Source organism: Lissotriton vulgaris, chromosome 3_1 (genome assembly GCF_964263255.1).
Source record: "Lissotriton vulgaris chromosome 3_1, aLisVul1.2, whole genome shotgun sequence".
NCBI lineage: Eukaryota > Metazoa > Chordata > Amphibia > Caudata > Salamandridae > Lissotriton > Lissotriton vulgaris.
The window spans coordinates 2,082,961,613-2,082,982,929 of record NC_141689.1 but is presented as its reverse complement, the minus strand read 5'-3'; the positions used below and the strand labels follow the sequence as shown (position 1 = coordinate 2,082,982,929).

Genomic DNA, 21,317 nt, shown 5'->3' with positions numbered 1-21,317 from the left:
CATACTGTCTGTCCATTTCTGCTTAAATTAGTTTAAAATATCAACCATTGCTCAGAGTCCCAATTGTTCAACCTACGCGCCTTTAATTGAAAAAAAAACATCTGAACATCAACAAATGTTATTCTGAAATTCATTTACAGCACATTGTAAACTCAGCCTGCTTGCCATACATTAAGCGTGTCTACAATTTCTTTTACAAGCTTACTGTGACTTCTGCTAATCTGTCTTTTAACAAACTGCATGTAACTTGCTTTTTTCGTTTCATCATATTCCATTCAATTTCACGGTAAACAACACGAAGTGTTCACGCTCGTTCAATCAGCGAAAACGGTTGCATAATTCCAGATTACACCTCCCTTTTATTACCCATACTTCCTTCGAATGCATGGTCACGTGTCAATCAACTCGCCCTCAGCTTGACAAACTTCACAATCAGCAAACTGACGAGCTCACTCTTTCACTACAATTAAGTTGAACTGCATTACCCAAAATGCACCAATGTTAGGGTCACTAAAGCTCATACTGCCGCTCCTTACACTTTATGGTCGTCCTTTACTAAATGAAACAGTATGCTAAATTAAACTGTACTTTTATAAACAGTAGTGTTAGCCACTCTGGAACAATAGTGTTTCTCAAATAATTTGAATGCATTAAACGATCAATTAGAATGAGTCTTTTTATCCCAAACGATTCTCTGACTCTTAGTTAAAAATCTGTGCATGACCAGGAAACAGCACTCCAGTCTGATTTATCGATGTTAATGTCCCATTGAATTTAAAACAGTTTCTTTGAATCACTTCTCCTTTTGGGGTGCTATCTCTCCTTTGGACGGAAAGTTTATGCAATAATCAATGAAAGATGATGAGATGCACACCTTCACTTTTGCGATTTTTCTTTTTCATTATATGAAGCTCACTGCATGTACTCTGTTAATTAAAACTTATAGGCGTGTTAGCTTGCTCCGCGCTCCATCCAATTGCGCTGCAATCAAGTGGGAACACATAGGCATCACCTTCCGATAACCTTCAAGCTGCACAACCAATACCGAAACAATTTTTATGATTGTCCTAGATAATGTCTTCCCTTAATATGTACATTAAATACATAAATATATTTTTTTGAACAATTAGAAACTTTCGCGCCGTACGGTTATGGGACGCTGTACATGACGTCACCCTGAAGCGTTGATGTGACGCACAAGGTCAAAGCATATCTGTAACGAGTGCGCGGCTACATGCAGAGTACCATTTACCGTACAAAGTGTGGTGCGATAACTGTACGTGTACGGTGCGATTACCCAAAAAAATATGAAAAAGGAATTATACAGAAATTAATTGTAAAACATTAGGGGGCAAAATTAATTTATGAAAAAATAAGGATTTAGATTTGTTAATATTTTACATTAAGAATATGAAATATAATTAAAGAAATAAAATAAATATAAATATTTATAATAAAAATGTAAGAAAATAGTTTAAAAAAAGAAATATAATAATTTATACATTTAAAAATTATCATTTACAAAACCTTTGAGATTCACTGAAAATACCATAGGTTTCAGCCACGTTATAGTTAGGAATTCGCATTTAAAAAAACCTTAGAAATTCACAAAAAACCAAAGGTTTCACACATGTTATAGTTAGCTGGACATTTCACTCATACAAAACCATTGAAATTCCCCCGTTATAGTTAGTTCAGCTAACTATAACTCGCAGGCCCGCAATGCACTGCTGATGACGTCACATACTACATCACTTATGACATGGTCAGTGACATCACTCATGACATCACTGATGACATCTCAACTGACATCACTGATGACATCATCCTTGTGAAAGAGTGGCAGACCTCCTCTCACCCTAATATAACCTCTGATACACACATTCAAAAGTAGAACCTAACATTTTTTTTAAAATCGAGATACCAATACCAGTTAGAACAACCTATTCAGTAATTCCAAAATCTACATACACATCCACTCATTCACCAATAGTTCTATATAGTCACTCATACATGTACTCACTCATCATATGTACTCATACACCTATACATCCTGTTACACACCTACACTTATACATAGAGTTATTCACACATATACTCACACATGCAAATAAACTATCAAACATCCATTTACTTGCATATACAGCTCTACACACACCACTACACTTATTTCTACAGAAACGTACACATACTTACTCTCTTAAACAATTAGTTATAGAAACACATACTTATTTATACAGGAACTCTTCCAATCTGTCACTGTCATATATCCTTACTTATATACATCAATACTCACATATACTAGTTTAAAACATATGTACTTACCCATAAAGACACTATGTAGGCAGTCATTCATTCACTAACACATACATACACACAATCATCCACCCATACAGTCCTGCACACATGTTGTCTTCAAAACACATACAAACAGTCAGTCAGTCATTCATGCATCTGGGCGCTAAGTAATACCCCCCACCAAACCATTCAGACACTCATTCTGATACTCAAAAAACAACTAATAACTCATATAAACACTCATGTAGCTACTCACTAACCCATGCAGCCACTTATACACAAAGTGAGATACTGATACAGATATTTACATATTAAAACATTACTCGCTAATACATGTATTCCCTAAGATATACTTAATAAGTCAGTTATACAAGCAATTTTACAAAAAAAATGTTGACACTTATTTACCCATTTATTCTTCCATCAATCTTTAGATATACATATATAAAAAATATTTATTTTTCAGAAAGACACACATTCACTGGATGATGTCATCAGTGATGTCATTTGAGATGTCATCAGTGATGTCATGAGTGATGTCACTGACCACGTCATGAGTGATGTAGTATGTGACGTCATCAGCCGTGCATTGCGGGCGCGCGAGTTATAGTTAGCTGAACTAACTATAACGGGGGAATTTCAATGGTTTTCTATGAGTGAAATGTCCAGCTAACTATAACATGTGTGAAACCTTTGTTTTTTCAGTGAATTTCTAAGGTTTTTTAAATGCTAATTCCTAACTATAACATGTCTGAAACCTATGGTTTTTTCAGTGAATATATATATATATATATATATATATATATACATATATATATATATATATATATATATATATATTTATATATATATATATTTTTTTTTACACTGACGAAGCCTGCAAAGGCGAAACGCGTCTGTAAGGGGTGAGGGGGGTTTGGTGTTATTAAATTTGTGAAACGGATACCAGTGTGCCAGCCAATCTTTTTTCTGAAACCGACACTGGGATACAGAAACGTGCAGGAATATATATATATATATATATATATATATATGTTCTAATTGTCCACCTGAGGTCTCATCCAGTGTAAATAGTGTATGTCGGGTGTATATATATTTATTGGCAAGATGCTTGAACATTAATGTTTTTATACCTATATTTATATATATATAACTCATGATCTATTTTTTACACCTGATTTTAAACATGACATTGTACATTAAGTATATTGCGTATATTTATAGCGATGACAAACTGTTTACATGACATTATTTGCACTTTATCCAATATTTTGCACTGTTGCCTATTTTTGCACTGCTAATCTACTGGATTTCCCTGTGATTCCTGTTGTGTATTGTTCACAATGGTTACATAGCATTTGCACTTTAAATATTATTATTTGTATTTTATAACATAGGCTGACTTCAGGGATTATCCCGCGATGCGTTGTACATATAACTGTTGTCTATGTCTATGATATTAATCATTCTGCATGTGACCTTGTCCCACCAATGATGTTGCACTTAATCGAGCACTAGCACTTTAAAAATTGCCTCCTCCCTAGCATGCGTCATGTGATCAAGGCCTCTGTGAAGGCCGAAACGTCATGCTGAGGTGTGCCGTCTCCTCGACGAAATAAAAATACACTGCTCACCTGCAACTGAGGTCTCCTCTCTTCTTCCTGCGCTGCGGTATCCAGGATTGGGCTCCGGGCGAGAGTTAGCGGGGATTGTTTCATATATATATATCCCAACTCACAAGTGCCCAAAGCTTTAGGAGGCACTCAACAACACCAACTGATAAGGCAGCAGCGTGATGAAGCAGATTTGAAGATTCTGATAGGTAAGCCTTACGCGTTTCGAACAGAAAGTTCTTGATCACAGGCAGGGCGGCTGCACTTCATACAAGGAAACTGCTGTTAATTCACCTTTGATTTATTTACCACAAGCAGGTCACATGATAAGGTAAAGCATTCTGGTCACCGTAGTTTCCCAACTGTGTCACTCGTTACTGCCATTCAGTGCACACAATTGTAAATAATGTTACAGTCTCGTCCTCATATAAATTAAATCCAGCCATAAGTGGGCTCTTTTCAAGTTGCTCATTTCCGCTGCTGATTCCAAAAGCCAAGTGTCAGTCCAAACAGAGCCTCGTGTGTGCAAAGCCCCTGGCCCGCGTATGATAGCGCGGGGGTGCACTCCTCGTGGCAGGACTGCCGCTTTTTAACATCCCAACTCACAAGTGCCCAAAGCTTTAGGAGGCACTCAACAACACCAACTGATAAGGCAGCAGCGTGATGAAGCAGATTTGAAGATTCTGATAGGCAAGCCTTACGCGTTTCGAACAGAAAGTTCTTGATCACAGGCAGGGCGGCTGCACTTCATACAAGGAAACTGCTGTTAATTCACCTTTGATTAATTTACCACAAGCAGGTCACATGATAAGGTAAAGCATTCTGGTCACCGTAGTTTCCCAACTGTGTCACTCGTTACTGCCATTCAGTGCACACAATTGTAAATAATGTTACAGTCTCCTCCTCATATAAATTAAATCCAGCCATAAGTGGGCTCTTTTCAAGTTGCTCATTTCCGCTGCTGATTCCAAAAGCCAAGTGTCAGTCCAAACAGAGCCTCGTGTGTGCAAAGCCCCTGGCCCGCGTATGATAGCGCGGGGGTGCACTCCTCGCGGCAGGACTGCCGCTTTTTAACATCCCAACTCACAAGTGCCCAAAGCTTTAGGAGGCACTCAACAACACCAACTGATAAGGCAGCAGCGTGATGAAGCAGATTTGAAGATTCTGATAGGTAAGCCTTACGCGTTTCGAACAGAAAGTTCTTGATCACAGGCAGGGCGGCTGCACTTCATACAAGGAAACTGCTGTTAATTCACCTTTGATTTATTTACCACAAGCAGGTCACATGATAAGGTAAAGCATTCTGGTCACCGTAGTTTCCCAACTGTGTCACTCGTTACTGCCATTCAGTGCACACAATTGTAAATAATGTTACAGTCTCGTCCTCATATAAATTAAATCCAGCCATAAGTGGGCTCTTTTCAAGTTGCTCATTTCCGCTGCTGATTCCAAAAGCCAAGTGTCAGTCCAAACAGAGCCTCGTGTGTGCAAAGCCCCTGGCCCGCGTATGATAGCGCGGGGGTGCACTCCTCGCGGCAGGACTGCCGCTTTTTAACATCCCAACTCACAAGTGCCCAAAGCTTTAGGAGGCACTCAACAACACCAACTGATAAGGCAGCAGCGTGATGAAGCAGATTTGAAGATTCTGATAGGTAAGCCTTACGCGTTTCGAACAGAAAGTTCTTGATCACGGCAGGGCGGCTGCACTTCATACAAGGAAACTGCTGTTAATTCACCTTTGATTTATTTACCACAAGCAGGTCACATGATAAAGTAAAGCATTCTGGTCACCGTAGTTTCCCAACTGTGTCACTCGTTACTGCCATTGAGTGCACACAATTGTAAATAATGTTACAGTCTCGTCCTCATATAAATTAAATCCAGCCATAAGTGGGCTCTTTTCAAGTTGCTCATTTCCGCTGCTGATTCCAAAAGCCAAGTGTCAGTCCAAACAGAGCCTCGTGTGTGCAAAGCCCCTGGCCCGCGTATGATAGCGCGGGGGTGCACTCCTCGCGGCAGGACTGCCGCTTTTTAACATCCCAACTCACAAGTGCCCAAAGCTTTAGGAGGCACTCAACAACACCAACTGATAAGGCAGCAGCGTGATGAAGCAGATTTGAAGATTCTGATAGGTAAGCCTTACGCGTTTCGAACAGAAAGTTCTTGATCACAGGCAGGGCGGCTGCACTTCATACAAGGAAACTGCTGTTAATTCACCTTTGATTTATTTACCACAAGCAGGTCACATGATAAGGTAAAGCATTCTGGTCACCGTAGTTTCCCAACTGTGTCACTCGTTACTGCCATTCAGTGCACACAATTGTAAATAATGTTACAGTCTCGTCCTCATATAAATTAAATCCAGCCATAAGTGGGCTCTTTTCAAGTTGCTCATTTCCGCTGCTGATTCCAAAAGCCAAGTGTCAGTCCAAACAGAGCCTCGTGTGTGCAAAGCCCCTGGCCCGCGTATGATAGCGCGGGGGTGCACTCCTCGCGGCAGGACTGCCGCTTTTTAACATCCCAACTCACAAGTGCCCAAAGCTTTAGGAGGCACTCAACAACACCAACTGATAAGGCAGCAGCGTGATGAAGCAGATTTGAAGATTCTGATAGGTAAGCCTTACGCGTTTCGAACAGAAAGTTCTTGATCACAGGCAGGGCGGCTGCACTTCATACAAGGAAACTGCTGTTAATTCACCTTTGATTTATTTACCACAAGCAGGTCACATGATAAGGTAAAGCATTCTGGTCACCGTAGTTTCCCAACTGTGTCACTCGTTACTGCCATTCAGTGCACACAATTGTAAATAATGTTACAGTCTCGTCCTCATATAAATTAAATCCAGCCATAAGTGGGCTCTTTTCAAGTTGCTCATTTCCGCTGCTGATTCCAAAAGCCAAGTGTCAGTCCAAACAGAGCCTCGTGTGTGCAAAGCCCCTGGCCCGCGTATGATAGCGCGGGGGTGCACTCCTCGCGGCAGGACTGCCGCTTTTTAACATCCCAACTCACAAGTGCCCAAAGCTTTAGGAGGCACTCAACAACACCAACTGATAAGGCAGCAGTGTGATGAAGCAGATTTGAAGATTCTGATAGGTAAGCCTTACGCGTTTCGAACAGAAAGTTCTTGATCACAGGCAGGGCGGCTGCACTTCATACAAGGAAACTGCTGTTAATTCACCTTTGATTTATTTACCACAAGCAGGTCACATGATAAGGTAAAGCATTCTGGTCACCGCAGTTTCCCAACTGTGTCACTCGTTACTGCCATTCAGTGCACACAATTGTAAATAATGTTACAGTCTCGTCCTCATATAAATTAAATCCAGCCATAAGTGGGCTCTTTTCAAGTTGCTCATTTCCGCTACTGATTCCAAAAGCCAAGTGTCAGTCCAAACAGAGCCTCGTGTGTGCAAAGCCCCTGGCCCGCGTATGATAGCGCGGGGGTGCACTCCTCGCGGCAGGACTGCCGCTTTTTAACATCTCAACTCACAAGTGCCCAAAGCTTTAGGAGGCACTCAACAACACCAACTGATAAGGCAGCAGCGTGATGAAGCAGATTTGAAGATTCTGATAGGTAAGCCTTACGCGTTTCGAACAGAAAGTTCTTGATCACAGGCAGGGCGGCTGCACTTCATACAAGGAAACTGCTGTTAATTCACCTTTGATTTATTTACCACAAGCAGGTCACATGATAAGGTAAAGCATTCTGGTCACCGTAGTTTCCCAACTGTGTCACTCGTTACTGCCATTCAGTGCACACAATTGTAAATAATGTTACAGTCTCGTCCTCATATAAATTAAATCCAGCCATAAGTGGGCTCTTTTCAAGTTGCTCATTTCCGCTGCTGATTCCAAAAGCCAAGTGTCAGTCCAAACAGAGCCTCGTGTGTGCAAAGCCCCTGGCCCGCGTATGATAGCGCGGGGGTGCATTCCTCGCGGCAGGACTGCCGCTTTTTAACATCCCAACTCACAAGTGCCCAAAGCTTTAGGAGGCACTCAACAACACCAACTGATAAGGCAGCAGCGTGATGAAGCAGATTTGAAGATTCTGATAGGTAAGCCTTACGCGTTTCGAACAGAAAGTTCTTGATCACAGGCAGGGCGGCTGCACTTCATACAAGGAAACTGCTGTTAATTCACCTTTGATTTATTTACCACAAGCAGGTCACATGATAAGGTAAAGCATTCTGGTCACCGTAGTTTCCCAACTGTGTCACTCGTTACTGCCATTCAGTGCACACAATTGTAAATAATGTTACAGTCTCGTCCTCATATAAATAAATCCAGCCATAAGTGGGCTCTTTTCAAGTTGCTCATTTCCGCTGCTGATTCCAAAAGCCAAGTGTCAGTCCAAACAGAGCCTCGTGTGTGCAAAGCCCCTGGCCCGCGTATGATAGCGCGGGGGTGCACTCCTCGCGGCAGGACTGCCGCTTTTTAACATCCCAACTCACAAGTGCCCAAAGCTTTAGGAGGCACTCAACAACACCAACTGATAAGGCAGCAGCGTGATGAAGCAGATTTGAAGATTCTGATAGGTAAGCCTTACGCGTTTCGAACAGAAAGTTCTTGATCACAGGCAGGGCGGCTGCACTTCATACAAGGAAACTGCTGTTAATTCACCTTTGATTTATTTACCACAAGCAGGTCACATGATAAGGTAAAGCATTCTGGTCACCGTAGTTTCCCAACTGTGTCACTCGTTACTGCCATTCAGTGCACACAATTGTAAATAATGTTACAGTCTCGTCCTCATATAAATTAAATCCAGCCATAAGTGGGCTCTTTTCAAGTTGCTCATTTCCGCTGCCGATCTTTGGTATGGCTCAGATGTTTGGCAGTGCGGTTTGTTTTCCATAGAAGGCTCAATAATGGCTAGATCACTATGAATTATGTTCGAGCAGCAAACTGCATTGTACTAAGAATCATGGCGTAAACTAAAGACTACAGTTCCCATGAGGCATGGCAATATTGAGGCCACACCTGAGGCCAATAAAGGTATTGGACTAATTCAAACTGCAGTCTTTGTGCCTTTTATTTGTCTGCTGCTCGCTGCCTGTGAACAAGGATAAAAGTATCTGAAACGCGTAAGGCTTGATGCAATATTGCCTATGGATTTACCTGCTGCGCTGCTGCCTTGATAAACGAAAGTTGCCATAGGGGAGTGCATCCCAAGTGTGGACACTTGTGGAACGTTAAGATTGAACGCGGCAGTCCAGCCGTGGGGATGCACCACCGCATGCAAAGCGGACCGGCGGTTCGATAAATCGAGCTAATAACGGATCTTTGGTATGGCTCAGATGTTTGGCAGTGCGGTTTGTTTTCCATAGAAGGCTCAATAATGGCTAGATCACTATGAAATATGTTCGAGCAGCAAACTGCATTGTACTAAGAATCATGGCGTAAACTAAAGACTACAGTTCCCATGAGGCATGGCAATATTGAGGCCACACCTGAGGCCAATAAAGGTATTGGACTAATTCAAACTGCAGTCTTTGTGCCTTTTATTTGTCTGCTGCTCGCTGCCTGTGAACAAGGATAAAAGTATCTGAAACGCGTAAGGCTTGATGCAATATTGCCTATGGATTTACCTGCTGCGCTGCTGCCTTGATAAACGAAAGTTGCCATAGGGGAGTGCATCCCAAGTGTGGACACTTGTGGAACGTTAAGATTGAACGCGGCAGTCCAGCCGTGGGGATGCACCACCGCATGCAAAGCGGACCGGCGGTTCGATAAATCGAGCTAATAACGGATCTTTGGTATGGCTCAGATGTTTGGCAGTGCGGTTTGTTTTCCATAGAAGGCTCAATAATGGCTAGATCACTATGAAATATGTTCGAGCAGCAAACTGCATTGTACTAAGAATCATGGCGTAAACTAAAGACTACAGTTCCCATGAGGCATGGCAATATTGAGGCCACACCTGAGGCCAATAAAGGTATTGGACTAATTCAAACTGCAGTCTTTGTGCCTTTTATTTGTCTGCTGCTCGCTGCCTGTGAACAAGGATAAAAGTATCTGAAACGCGTAAGGCTTGATGCAATATTGCCTATGGATTTACCTGCTGCGCTGCTTCCTTGATAAACGAAAGTTGCCATAGGGGAGTGCATCCCAAGTGTGGACACTTGTGGAACGTTAAGATTGAACGCGGCAGTCCAGCCGTGGGGATGCACCACCGCATGCAAAGCGGACCGGCGGTTCGATAAATCGAGCTAATAACGGATCTTTGGTATGGCTCAGATGTTTGGCAGTGCGGTTTGTTTTCCATAGAAGGCTCAATAATGGCTAGATCACTATGAAATATGTTCGAGCAGCAAACTGCATTGTACTAAGAATCATGGCGTAAACTAAAGACTACAGTTCCCATGAGGCATGGCAATATTGAGGCCACACCTGAGGCCAATAAAGGTATTGGACTAATTCAAACTGCAGTCTTTGTGCCTTTTATTTGTCTGCTGCTCGCTGCCTGTGAACAAGGATAAAAGTATCTGAAACGCGTAAGGCTTGATGCAATATTGCCTATGGATTTACCTGCTGCGCTGCTGCCTTGATAAACGAAAGTTGCCATAGGGGAGTGCATCCCAAGTGTGGACACTTATGGAACGTTAAGATTGAACGCGGCAGTCCAGCCGTGGGGATGCACCACCGCATGCAAAGCGGACCGGCGGTTCGATAAATCGAGCTAATAACGGATCTTTGGTATGGCTCAGATGTTTGGCAGTGCGGTTTGTTTTCCATAGAAGGCTCAATAATGGCTAGATCACTATGAAATATGTTCGAGCAGCAAACTGCATTGTACTAAGAATCATGGCGTAAACTAAAGACTACAGTTCCCATGAGGCATGGCAATATTGAGGCCACACCTGAGGCCAATAAAGGTATTGGACTAATTCAAACTGCAGTCTTTGTGCCTTTTATTTGTCTGCTGCTCGCTGCCTGTGAACAAGGATAAAAGTATCTGAAACGCGTAAGGCTTGATGCAATATTGCCTATGGATTTACCTGCTGCGCTGCTGCCTTGATAAACGAAAGTTGCCATAGGGGAGTGCATCCCAAGTGTGGACACTTGTGGAACGTTAAGATTGAACGCGGCAGTCCAGCCGTGGGGATGCACCACCGCATGCAAAGCGGACCGGCGGTTCGATAAATCGAGCTAATAACGGATCTTTGGTATGGCTCAGATGTTTGGCAGTGCGGTTTGTTTTCCATAGAAGGCTCAATAATGGCTAGATCACTATGAAATATGTTCGAGCAGCAAACTGCATTGTACTAAGAATCATGGCGTAAACTAAAGACTACAGTTCCCATGAGGCATGGCAATATTGAGGCCACACCTGAGGCCAATAAAGGTATTGGACTAATTCAAACTGCAGTCTTTGTGCCTTTTATTTGTCTGCTGCTCGCTGCCTGTGAACAAGGATAAAAGTATCTGAAACGCGTAAGGCTTGATGCAATATTGCCTATGGATTTACCTGCTGCGCTGCTGCCTTGATAAACGAAAGTTGCCATAGGGGAGTGCATCCCAAGTGTGGACACTTGTGGAACGTTAATATATATATATATATATATGCATATTTTAATCATATCAAGGCTTGTCATAGGGAAAATATAGCTGAACCTACAGAGTGAAAGGGCATTTAGGCCTTTGTCACAATTTTTAAATGTATACTGTGCCACCTTCTTTATATATAAATTGGGCACCCTGCCTTATGGGCCTACACGCTTTAGGGTAACTTCTTAATATATAAGGTAGGTTTTCCTGCATAGGAAAGACACTTTTATTTGCCATATGTTACTGCAGTGCCTTTAAACAGCAGCCCAAGCAAAACACAGTGGTGCTCTTGGTAGACAAATACATTTGTCATGTCTGTGAGAAGTGTGAATACACACTACAGTTCACATATAGCAGTTAATTCCCATGCCATTTTTGCAGTATTTGCGCCATCTACTATAGCCTTACAAGAAAGTTAAAGAGACTAATTGGATCAAACCAATTTTACCCTGCCATTTTAGGGCGAGTACACATGCACAGAGGCACTGAATATCAGTGTCACAGTGCAGAGTCATAATACCAGCAATAATGATGTCTACAGAAAGACAAAAAAATTAAAGTGATCATGCAGAAAAGGAGAATTCGCTACAATGTACATGTACGTGTTACAATAATAGTGGGCACCAGGCAATCAAATGGTTCAAATCAGAAAGCAGTGCTATCTCTCCCATTCAAGTTCTATCCATGATGGATAGGAAGGGAGTGGTGGAACCCACCAGCTTGTAAATGGTATTAGCTTATATCCCATCCCTGGACTCAAGGAAGCACCAGGACACCTTGAGTCATGGCCTAGTGTACAGAGGTCCTCTTCGTCTACATGCGAGTTATATATGTAATCCAAGGGCTTGCCTTTATGTAGACGAGATGACTGTAGCACTACAATTCAGCTGATTTCCACCCAGAACCAGGGCCTAGCTGCCTTCCAAACTGGAAATCAAGTCTCCTTGGGACTGTGGTGAGGCAGTGACAAGGAGTTAATTTAACCTGATACAAATGTCATATCTGGCCAAAAAGCTTTTTGCTTTAAACACAAAGCCAACCCTATTGTCTTTTTGATGTTTGTTTGCTTGAAGGCAGGAAATCACGCACCCCCTATTAAGGAGATGTTGTATTCGTCGAAATATTTGCAGCACTGTCCCCACTCCATTCACTCCTGCTTGGTTAACACCTGTCCAAAAGGAAGTCACATTCACGATTCACAGAGATCAGTGTGGTAGGCCCTAAGGAAAGGCTGTGCTCTCCTATTTTACAAATGATGTAGCTACTCAGATGCCTATACAACTCTTGCACGCTTTGGATCTGCAATTTGAACTATTTGAACGTGCATAAAAGACTTTTTTCAAAAGGATCACTTCTGCTTCACTGTTTGAAATTGTTTCCTTGCTTAAATTGGAATGATAATGATATCGCTTTTGAAATTTGATTGACATCAATGTTTAATTTAGTACACTCAATTTGAGTGACCGGCAGCAGTGCACCAGGACCACTAGATTCTTATCTGGTATCTTTTGTTTATACAACTCTTGCAGCATGGAATATGATTCTGCATTAATGGTGTTACGGTTCATGATGTTGAAATATGGCTGGACCATCACAATGGCAATTGCTTTTATCTTATTGCAACTCAATAGAGTAAAACTGTTGTACATGACACATGTTTGCACAATATGCGTACGCCACACGTGTTCATGTATTGCTTCTGTTATCTTTTTCAGCAACAATTAGTAAAAAATATTAAGTTCGGTCAACCTCCGACCGCTGTGCCTGGAAAGAGAGTGCAAGATAAAGAGGAAGATAACATGAATGGAGGACCAACTGGTGACCCAATGGAGGTTCTGTGCCAAATGGATGCGGCGTTGTCAGACAGCGAATGTAAAGTAAGCATATTGTTGTTTACATGCATCCGGCGTAGTGCAAGAACTTGGGGTAATTGAATCTTGTAGTTGTGTGACACCTCGGGAGATAATCCAATTGGACAATGCTGACATTATTTACTAACAAAATTTAAATTTTGATTCATTGGCAGTAGAGTACTCCTAATACTGTAAGATGGGTTGGTTAGTCGGTCATGAGATCTTGCCTGACCCACTTGCAACAGCATTGTAGATGGTAGCTGACGTTACATAATCCCAATTCAACTAAAGTATAACGCTTTCTCTGCTCAAGATTTGATTACATTGTGTAACTCTCCGGTTAATGAATATGTTTGTCATAACCTGTTTAAGTTTTTAAAAAGCTTCTTGAAGCTGTTTTAAACAAGTACAATCCAAAGATTTTATTCTATTCTATCAAATTCACTCTAATGTTGTCGGAGTTGGTGGCCGAACATTACCACTGTACCATCTTGTAGTGAGTCTAAAAAAAAAAAATGTTTAGCTAAGTATTTTTATGAGTATTTGGAATTATTTAAATTTTGTATTTGTTGACCTCAGTAGAGGTCTGGATCAAATAAAGTTTTACTGACTGGTAGCTGGTGGAGGCGACACCAGGAAGTATACATTCACAGAGAAACTATGGCATCTTAAAAATGACTTCAATTTTGCAGATTCTCAGAAAAGTATCTTTTAAGTTAAGGAAAAGGTTTCATTGTTGGAAGTATTGTATTTCAATTTTGGCAAACGTGTTTACACTGAAGTTCGGTTTAACACAGACGTCAACATATTCAGAATGGCACACATGGTTTGCTATCTCAACTATAAAATTATCAATGATACAGCCATTTGCCAGTGGTATGTGTACACTTCCCCTTGTCACATATATGTATACATAAAGAATGTCAATCTAGGGTCTTGCTTGACAAATCATATTACTTTACAAAAAAATATTTTAGAAATGCAAGACGTGTCCCCGAAGCTCAAGAAGTCTGAAACATTTTAGAAAGGTGCCTGTGACTGAACTTTGTCAGCACTCTGTAGAGTGGGAACTTTCTAATAAATACACAAACCTATTTGTTTTCCAGACCATCGATTCTCCAGATGTCGTTAGTCCTTCGCGTCTACCAGGTGCAGGGGCAGATGAGGAAAGAAAGGTAAACCACAAGTAACACTTACAAACGATGGCATATCTTTTATTGATTTCCTAGCTTTATCTTGCACCTCCGATTTGCTTTTATAGAGCTACAGTTTGTCAAAATGCTTGACACTATTCCATAAAGTTTAATCTAGGCAAATTGTGCATGAGCATGCAACAATGTAATTGAAGCAAAGATCTGCTTTAATGGTTTTAAAATGATCTACTTCTTTGTGTGGTATTAAATATTCTTCACTTCTTTTCTCTCCCTCCCCCCACCCACAGTGGAGGTTGTCACTGTGTAGTTATAGTTAGGACCCAGTTACCATAGAGAAATAGATTTCTGGGGGTTTGCTAATAACTTTGCGCAAATCGACAAATCATCAAGAAACTTTAGAGGAAAATAAGTTCGACCACCTCAGCTCCTTTGAAAGTTTGGAGTAATCCATCAAGCAGGGGGAAAGAGGAAAAAAGGGGGATCCCAAAACACTATTTCCCCATGCAATTTTCATAGGTAATGTTAGACACAGCTAAGTAAAACCGGCTAAACCGAATAACACCAAATTTGGCAGAAAACTAGTTCTTTACACAGAAAGTGTGTTTTTGTGATACAGTGTAAATTCATTTTGTAGTTTTAGAGAAATGGAGGTTCAAAATTTAAAGCTATCTCTACGGTTGGATTCGCTGGAGTTCAGCAGGAATGCAACTTCAAATAATAGAGCAATCTGGCAGTTTACCATTGGCTTCCTCACTCCCATGGGAGCAAGAAGCTGCAGTAATTGCTGTGGGCACTCAGGCTCAGATTGGCTGGCTGGAACACGAAGAGAAATGTTGCAGTCACCGTTACAGAACCCAACACTCAGTTTTTGTATCTTGAAAATGGCAAAAAAATAAGTAAAGTGTAAAGGGGAAGTGTAGGGGATACTCTGACCACCTGGACCTTTTGGGGGGGGCAAATTGTTTTAAAAAAAATTAAAGGTTGTGGTGCTGAAATTTCACGGGAGTCAGCACGCCCCTATAGTCCTGAGAGAGTCTCGCTGGAGCACAGGGTGCATGCTGGCACTCATAAGAATACAGAGGTATAGGAAAACCATTTTTAATTTAAAAAAGGGGCCATGGGTGTCTCTGGTGGTTTGGCAGCATGTGGTCAGTTTGGCATGTGGGGGAGGTTAGCCACCTGTAGTTGGTGGGGCGCAGGGCAGAGCTTGTGCCCTTGCCATGCACTGCCTATACCCTCACATGTTATATCTTTAATTACATATTTTATGACATCATTGATACCATCACTGATAACATTTGAAATGACATCATTGATGACAACCCTATGCATGGTGAGGGAGCAAGTTATAGTTACTTTAGTTAACTAGAACTGGTGAATTTCAGTGTTTTCTTTAGTTAAACATGTTACATTTAAACTGTCACTTTAACCTTTGGATATATATCTATAACAATATTAATAATGCACCGAGTTGTAAGAAGAACAATTTGACCCCTACATAGACACAGAAATAACAATCCTTGAGATTCTATCTGAAAGAGGCACCAGGCCCTGCATGGAGAAGCCATGCCTGGTACTAGGGTGGTACCCTAACATCGCTATTCATCAGGGTGTGAAGATTTAAAGAAGACATTATTCAGTAAAGCTCCTTGAAGCCGAAGGTCTAGTTGCTCAATAATGTGCTATTCATGAAACAATCAAGTTGGCATCAACACTGTTGACAATAAAACAACTACAGCTCAGTACTCCGTCATTTCAAAGTCTTGTCCTTATTTCCATTGGCTGGGTACATTCTTGTCCTGTGTGCCAGCCTCAAGATGCCCAATGCAGATAAAACTAGTGTTCAACTCCTTATGTTTTAGTAAAGTTGAATCAAAAGAACCTGATAGACGGAAAGGTTAAGTCCACAGCATCATTCTATTCTAGAGATCAGAGACAGCAGCTTGTCACATGTAGGTGGGGACATTGCAAGTTTCTCCAAATAGTTCTTCACCGACAACAGCTCTAGTATTCTTCAGCATCTCCAATAACCAATGAGGAGCAGTCACTGTATTTATCTGCGGTCCAAGCATCGTGCTTCGAACTCTAGGAGCTTCAGCTACCACCTGGATTATTTTAATTTTTTTCAAGCACATATAGAGGCTTTCAGAAGACCACAACACTTATTGGACATCACTTGAGACTCTTTTTCCCTTGAGAGACTTCATATAGACTTCAGCAGACTAACTAACGTGGAGAGACTCCGGAGCTGATTGAAGATATTGCATTCTACTTCAAATTTTTGTAAGACTGCTCTTGCTTGAAACATGTTCTCCATCTCAAGGCGTTTTCAAGCACCTGCCTAATCAAACATTGGTCTGTCATAAAACCTGTGCCAAACAGTCCCCCGATTTAATGGGATAACCTCTTAGCCCATCTAGAGCCTTGAATTATATACTGTCAAAGCTCCATATTGGCACATTACCCCAGTAACAGACTTCATGGGCCTCTGAAGAAAATCGGACCCAGATGCTAATCTTCAATTGGAAAGCCGATTCATGGTTTTCCCCATATTTTAGATATTCTTTCTTAATAAGGCTTTATATATTATAAAGTGTACCATAAGATTTACTGAAGTTCCAAGCACACCCCCACACAAACTTAGTCTAAGGTCAAATATAATTCTTTAAACTTCTGTTTAATTTTCTCCTTACGAGTGGCATAATCTTAGTCTGTGGCTCTCAAAATCTCTGGAAATCGAATTTCTGGCCTGCCGAGTTGGGAACACCTCCCACACCATTCTCCTCAGTCAAGAGTCTTGGGGTACAGTCATTAGCGACGTCTCATTGAATTCCCAGATCAGGAGGGTAGTCTCCACCTGCTTTTTCCAGCTTCAGAAGATCAGGGAAGTTTGCAGATTCCTCACCACGGAAGCCCTTATCCAGGTTGTCTTATCTCTGGTTATCTCTCATTTTGATTATGCTAATTCACTCTAATGCGGCCTCCTAATGTACTTAACAAAGAGATTACAGCTGGGGCAAAATCAGGCAGCCGAGATGGCAACACGCCACTCCTCTAATGAGGAAACTACACTGACTCCCAGTAACACAATGTGTGCATATAAAATTGGGTGTCTCATCTTTAAATGTCTTCATGGCATGTGCCCGGAATTCGTTTCTACCCTTAGCCAGCGGTATAGCCCCATCCGCAACTTGAGGTTTTCCCACTTGAACCTCCTGGTTATCCCTACCTACAAACGGTAGAGCCTAGGTGGCTCTAGATTTACTGTCTTGGCCCCTCACTTTTGGAATTCTCTTCCCTCCAACATCAGAGCCTCTACAAGTTACCCTCTATTCAGGAGAATCTTTAAAACTTGCCTGTTTTCCCAGGTGTACGAATGACATAAGCAGCAGGCTATTCCTATACTTATTGCCAAGAAAACCTGCAGTGGGCGAGTTCCCGGATCTTCACCTTTATTTTTTATTAATTTAAGTTACCCGTACTCTACTTTTAATCATTTACCACCCTATTTTATATAACTTGTCTTGGACGATGTAACAGTGCTGACCTAGTGATGGCAATGTAATCGAGTGTAGAACTTAGTACACTGCTGGTTCAGAAGAAGTGGGCATGACTATTACCAAACACATTCTGTAGAGCAAACAAGACGAATCCTATCTAAGTTAAGGACATTTGCGAGGCCCCAGTGTTTGCAACTAGCATTTTTTTTTAAATACAGACAAGGCAAACTTTTTGCTTCTAGTTAAATATTTCATAGTTATTTATTTGGCCATTCGGATTGCATAAGTACAGCATATCCGCTGTCAAATGCCTTTATTGTGTTATTATTATTATGGCAGTTTATAAAGCGCCATGGTTACTCCATTACGGACTGTCCTCATGCTGAATTCCATTTAGAGGCTGAGATCTTGAAGATTATAAAGGATAGAGAGATTCTAGCTAGCAGCATTTTCCCTAAACAACCAGGTTTTGAGTTGCTTCCTAAAAGCTGCTTCTAATGGCTCTTGTCTGAGGTAAACAACTGGTAGAGAGTTACACCTCTTAGCTTCCACGTACCTAAAACAGGTGCCTCTGAAACATTTCTTATTGAATTTGAGAATGCAGACCAGTCCTGTTCCAGCTGATCTCAGGCTGCGCTTGGGGTGGTAGGAGTGTATCATGGGACGAAGATATTTCAGGCCCTTGCCCTGAAGTATTCTGTCGACATAGCATAGGGTTTTAATGGAGAATCTCCACAGCGCTACCAGTTGGGACAAGTCTAGGGATGTTTAAGAGCATCAGAGAATCTGCTTTTTGCACCCGCTGGAGCATATGTATGCTCCTCTCTGGTGCCCCCAGACAGAGGACATTGCAATAGTCCAACCTACGTGTTATAATCCCTAGGACCACTGTCTTCCTAGCATCATCCCGGATGAGTCCTAAGATTTTTTTCAACATTTATAAAATCCCGAAACAGGTGCCTGTAAGAGATGTAATCTGGTCAGAGAAGGATAGGGTTGAGTCAAACCAGACTTCCAGATTTTTAACTTTATGGCTCAGGAAAGGCTGAGATCCCAACAGGCTGGGCCACCATCTCGATGACCAGATGGAGGGTTGGTAGGACCACTAGGATGTGTGTTTTGCTGAAATTAAGCCTAAGGCAGCTATGTTTCATCCAATTTGCTATGCCCTCCTGGCAGAGTTTGAAATCCTCAGCCGCTTTGCCATTGTCCAGGGCCAGGGGGGTAACAATCAGCTGTGTGTCATCTGCGTATGACACTGGTCGGGCTCAAGGCGGAACCTTGAGGTACCCCCTGTTTCAGATGTTGAATAGAAGAGACATAAAATTGCAGAGTAGTTTGAAAGGTACAGTCTTCCAGAAAGCTTGCCTTCCAACCCAGATCCAAGCCCCCAATGCCAGCATGGTGCTGTCTGTCAAGTAGCAGATCATGGGAGACCATATTTAATCTTAGTCAGGGAAACATTTGTTTTTGTAATCTTTCACTCATCAGTCAATTTTGAGCTTTTGGTGTGCATTGGAGAGGGAGGGGATTCCAGCACCTATCTCCGCAATTGGTCACACGTTTTAACAATCACTGGCATGAAAAGTCAAAAAGTATTTCACCTCTTAGGTGCCCCATTTTTTAATAAAACATCTTGTTACATTATATCTATAGAAATTGCTTCCTACAATTTTCTTCGGTATGTTATTGCTTCTTTCTAACTATAAAATAAAGAAACGAGTTAAAGTGGAACAAACAGGTAAATATTTTATTCGGTTTTCATTCATGTATTGAGTCCTACTCATGATGTTTTCTTTTCAAATCAACGGGGTACACCAGTCAAGCCAGCTCATGATGTTTTATTTCCAAATCAACAGGGTACACCAGTCAAGCCATCTCGCCCAAAGAGACCCATTACTGGTTCCAGCACAATTCAATCCATTAATCTGGATGCAGTTCCTCGCGCTGTGGCTCGCCTAGACAATAGCGCTGCTAAACACAAGCTTTCAGTGAAACCGAAAAATCAGAGGCAGTCGAAGAAACATAAATTGGCAAAGGTATTTGATTTTTATTGTCTTTCCTGTCCAGAAATATAAAGCATACTTAGCAATGCATACAGTGGTTTCACACAACATCATGGAGCACTTGCATAATTTCATTTAGGTGACTGCCTCACAGGCAGGCATGGACAGGCCGTAGGCATGCGGGAGCTGCAATACATACCTGATTGAATGGGACTGTACAGTAAATTATTTTGTCATCATTGTCATGTTATGCAACTCCAGAAAAACTACAACCCAGCCTACAATAACGAAAATCAACATCCAGGTTAAAACACACACCGTCAAATCACCACCAGTCCTCATATTCTACTGAGAATAGGTCTTTGAGTCACATACAAAACAAATTTTTCTAGGATTCCTTCTCTCTGAAGGACCAGTAATGGAAGCACCCAAGCCCCATTTCCCATGCAACATCAGATTTCCACTCAAACTATAGCTGTCACAAAGTGACTTCTGCAACATCTGTGACTTTTTCCTAACCTTTGGGCTGCTGATGGTGCACACGTTGCCATCAAGAAACATTAAGGCACCAGTTGGTATACTTCAATCCCAAACTACCCATTAGCCTAATTATCCAGTTGGTATGTGATTCTAAACAATACTCAGTCAGATAGTCTAAACACTTTCCATGTTCCTGGTATGATGCAACAACATGGAAGCCAGAAGGATCTTTGAATGATTTCAAAGTCACAGGAAACCCAAAAGTATCTTTCTTTTTGATCAGGCCACACCCATTCCTCACCGCATCTCTACATTGCATTACATCCCCTAGTGACAGTGGCCCTCTATCTTTCACAGGCAGCACAGAATGTTTCCTGTAAGAAAGTGGATTATTAATTGGGGAGCATGTGAGTCCACCAAATGATATAAGACTACTAATGTTGCAGGGATTCTACACATACAAAGAACTATGCGCAGGATGATGGGACCTCGGTGTAAAGAGGCTAAGCCTTCCTACCGCCTTAGTGCCTACGACCGATTAGCTATAGTGTCTCACTCGCGCTCCTACTCACGAATGGAGAAACCAATGATTAACACCCCAGAACACAACACTCCCGGATCTCTCAGGAATCGTGGTAACAAGATACACCTTTTCGCTCACATTCTCGTACTTGTCCACAATAAGAACTGACCGAAACACGAAAATAATTGAAAATATTTATTTTAACTAACGTGCTCTAAAATGCAATATACAAGCCACCACCAGCAGCAAAATGCATAATATTAATACAGTTAGCATTGCAGCAAGGCCATACATCATAAAGGGACATATCATTTTATATAGACAGTGGATAAAGGACTATA

General features: G+C 41.6%; 1 protein-coding gene across 6 annotated transcripts in view; it reads left to right on the top strand.

Annotated features, from left to right (window-relative positions):
* Positions 1 to 21,317, top strand: part of CRACD (capping protein inhibiting regulator of actin dynamics) — a 926,069-nt gene that overhangs the window by 813,051 nt on the left and 91,701 nt on the right. For all 6 annotated transcript variants that reach the window (XM_086962616.1, XM_086962617.1, XM_086962618.1 and 3 more), the window contains 3 exons: positions 13,176 to 13,337; positions 14,420 to 14,488; positions 19,827 to 20,006. In XM_086962616.1, coding sequence (XP_086818742.1) covers positions 13,176 to 13,337; positions 14,420 to 14,488; positions 19,827 to 20,006 — 411 coding nt within the window. The remainder of the gene's footprint in view (positions 1 to 13,175; positions 13,338 to 14,419; positions 14,489 to 19,826; positions 20,007 to 21,317) is intronic.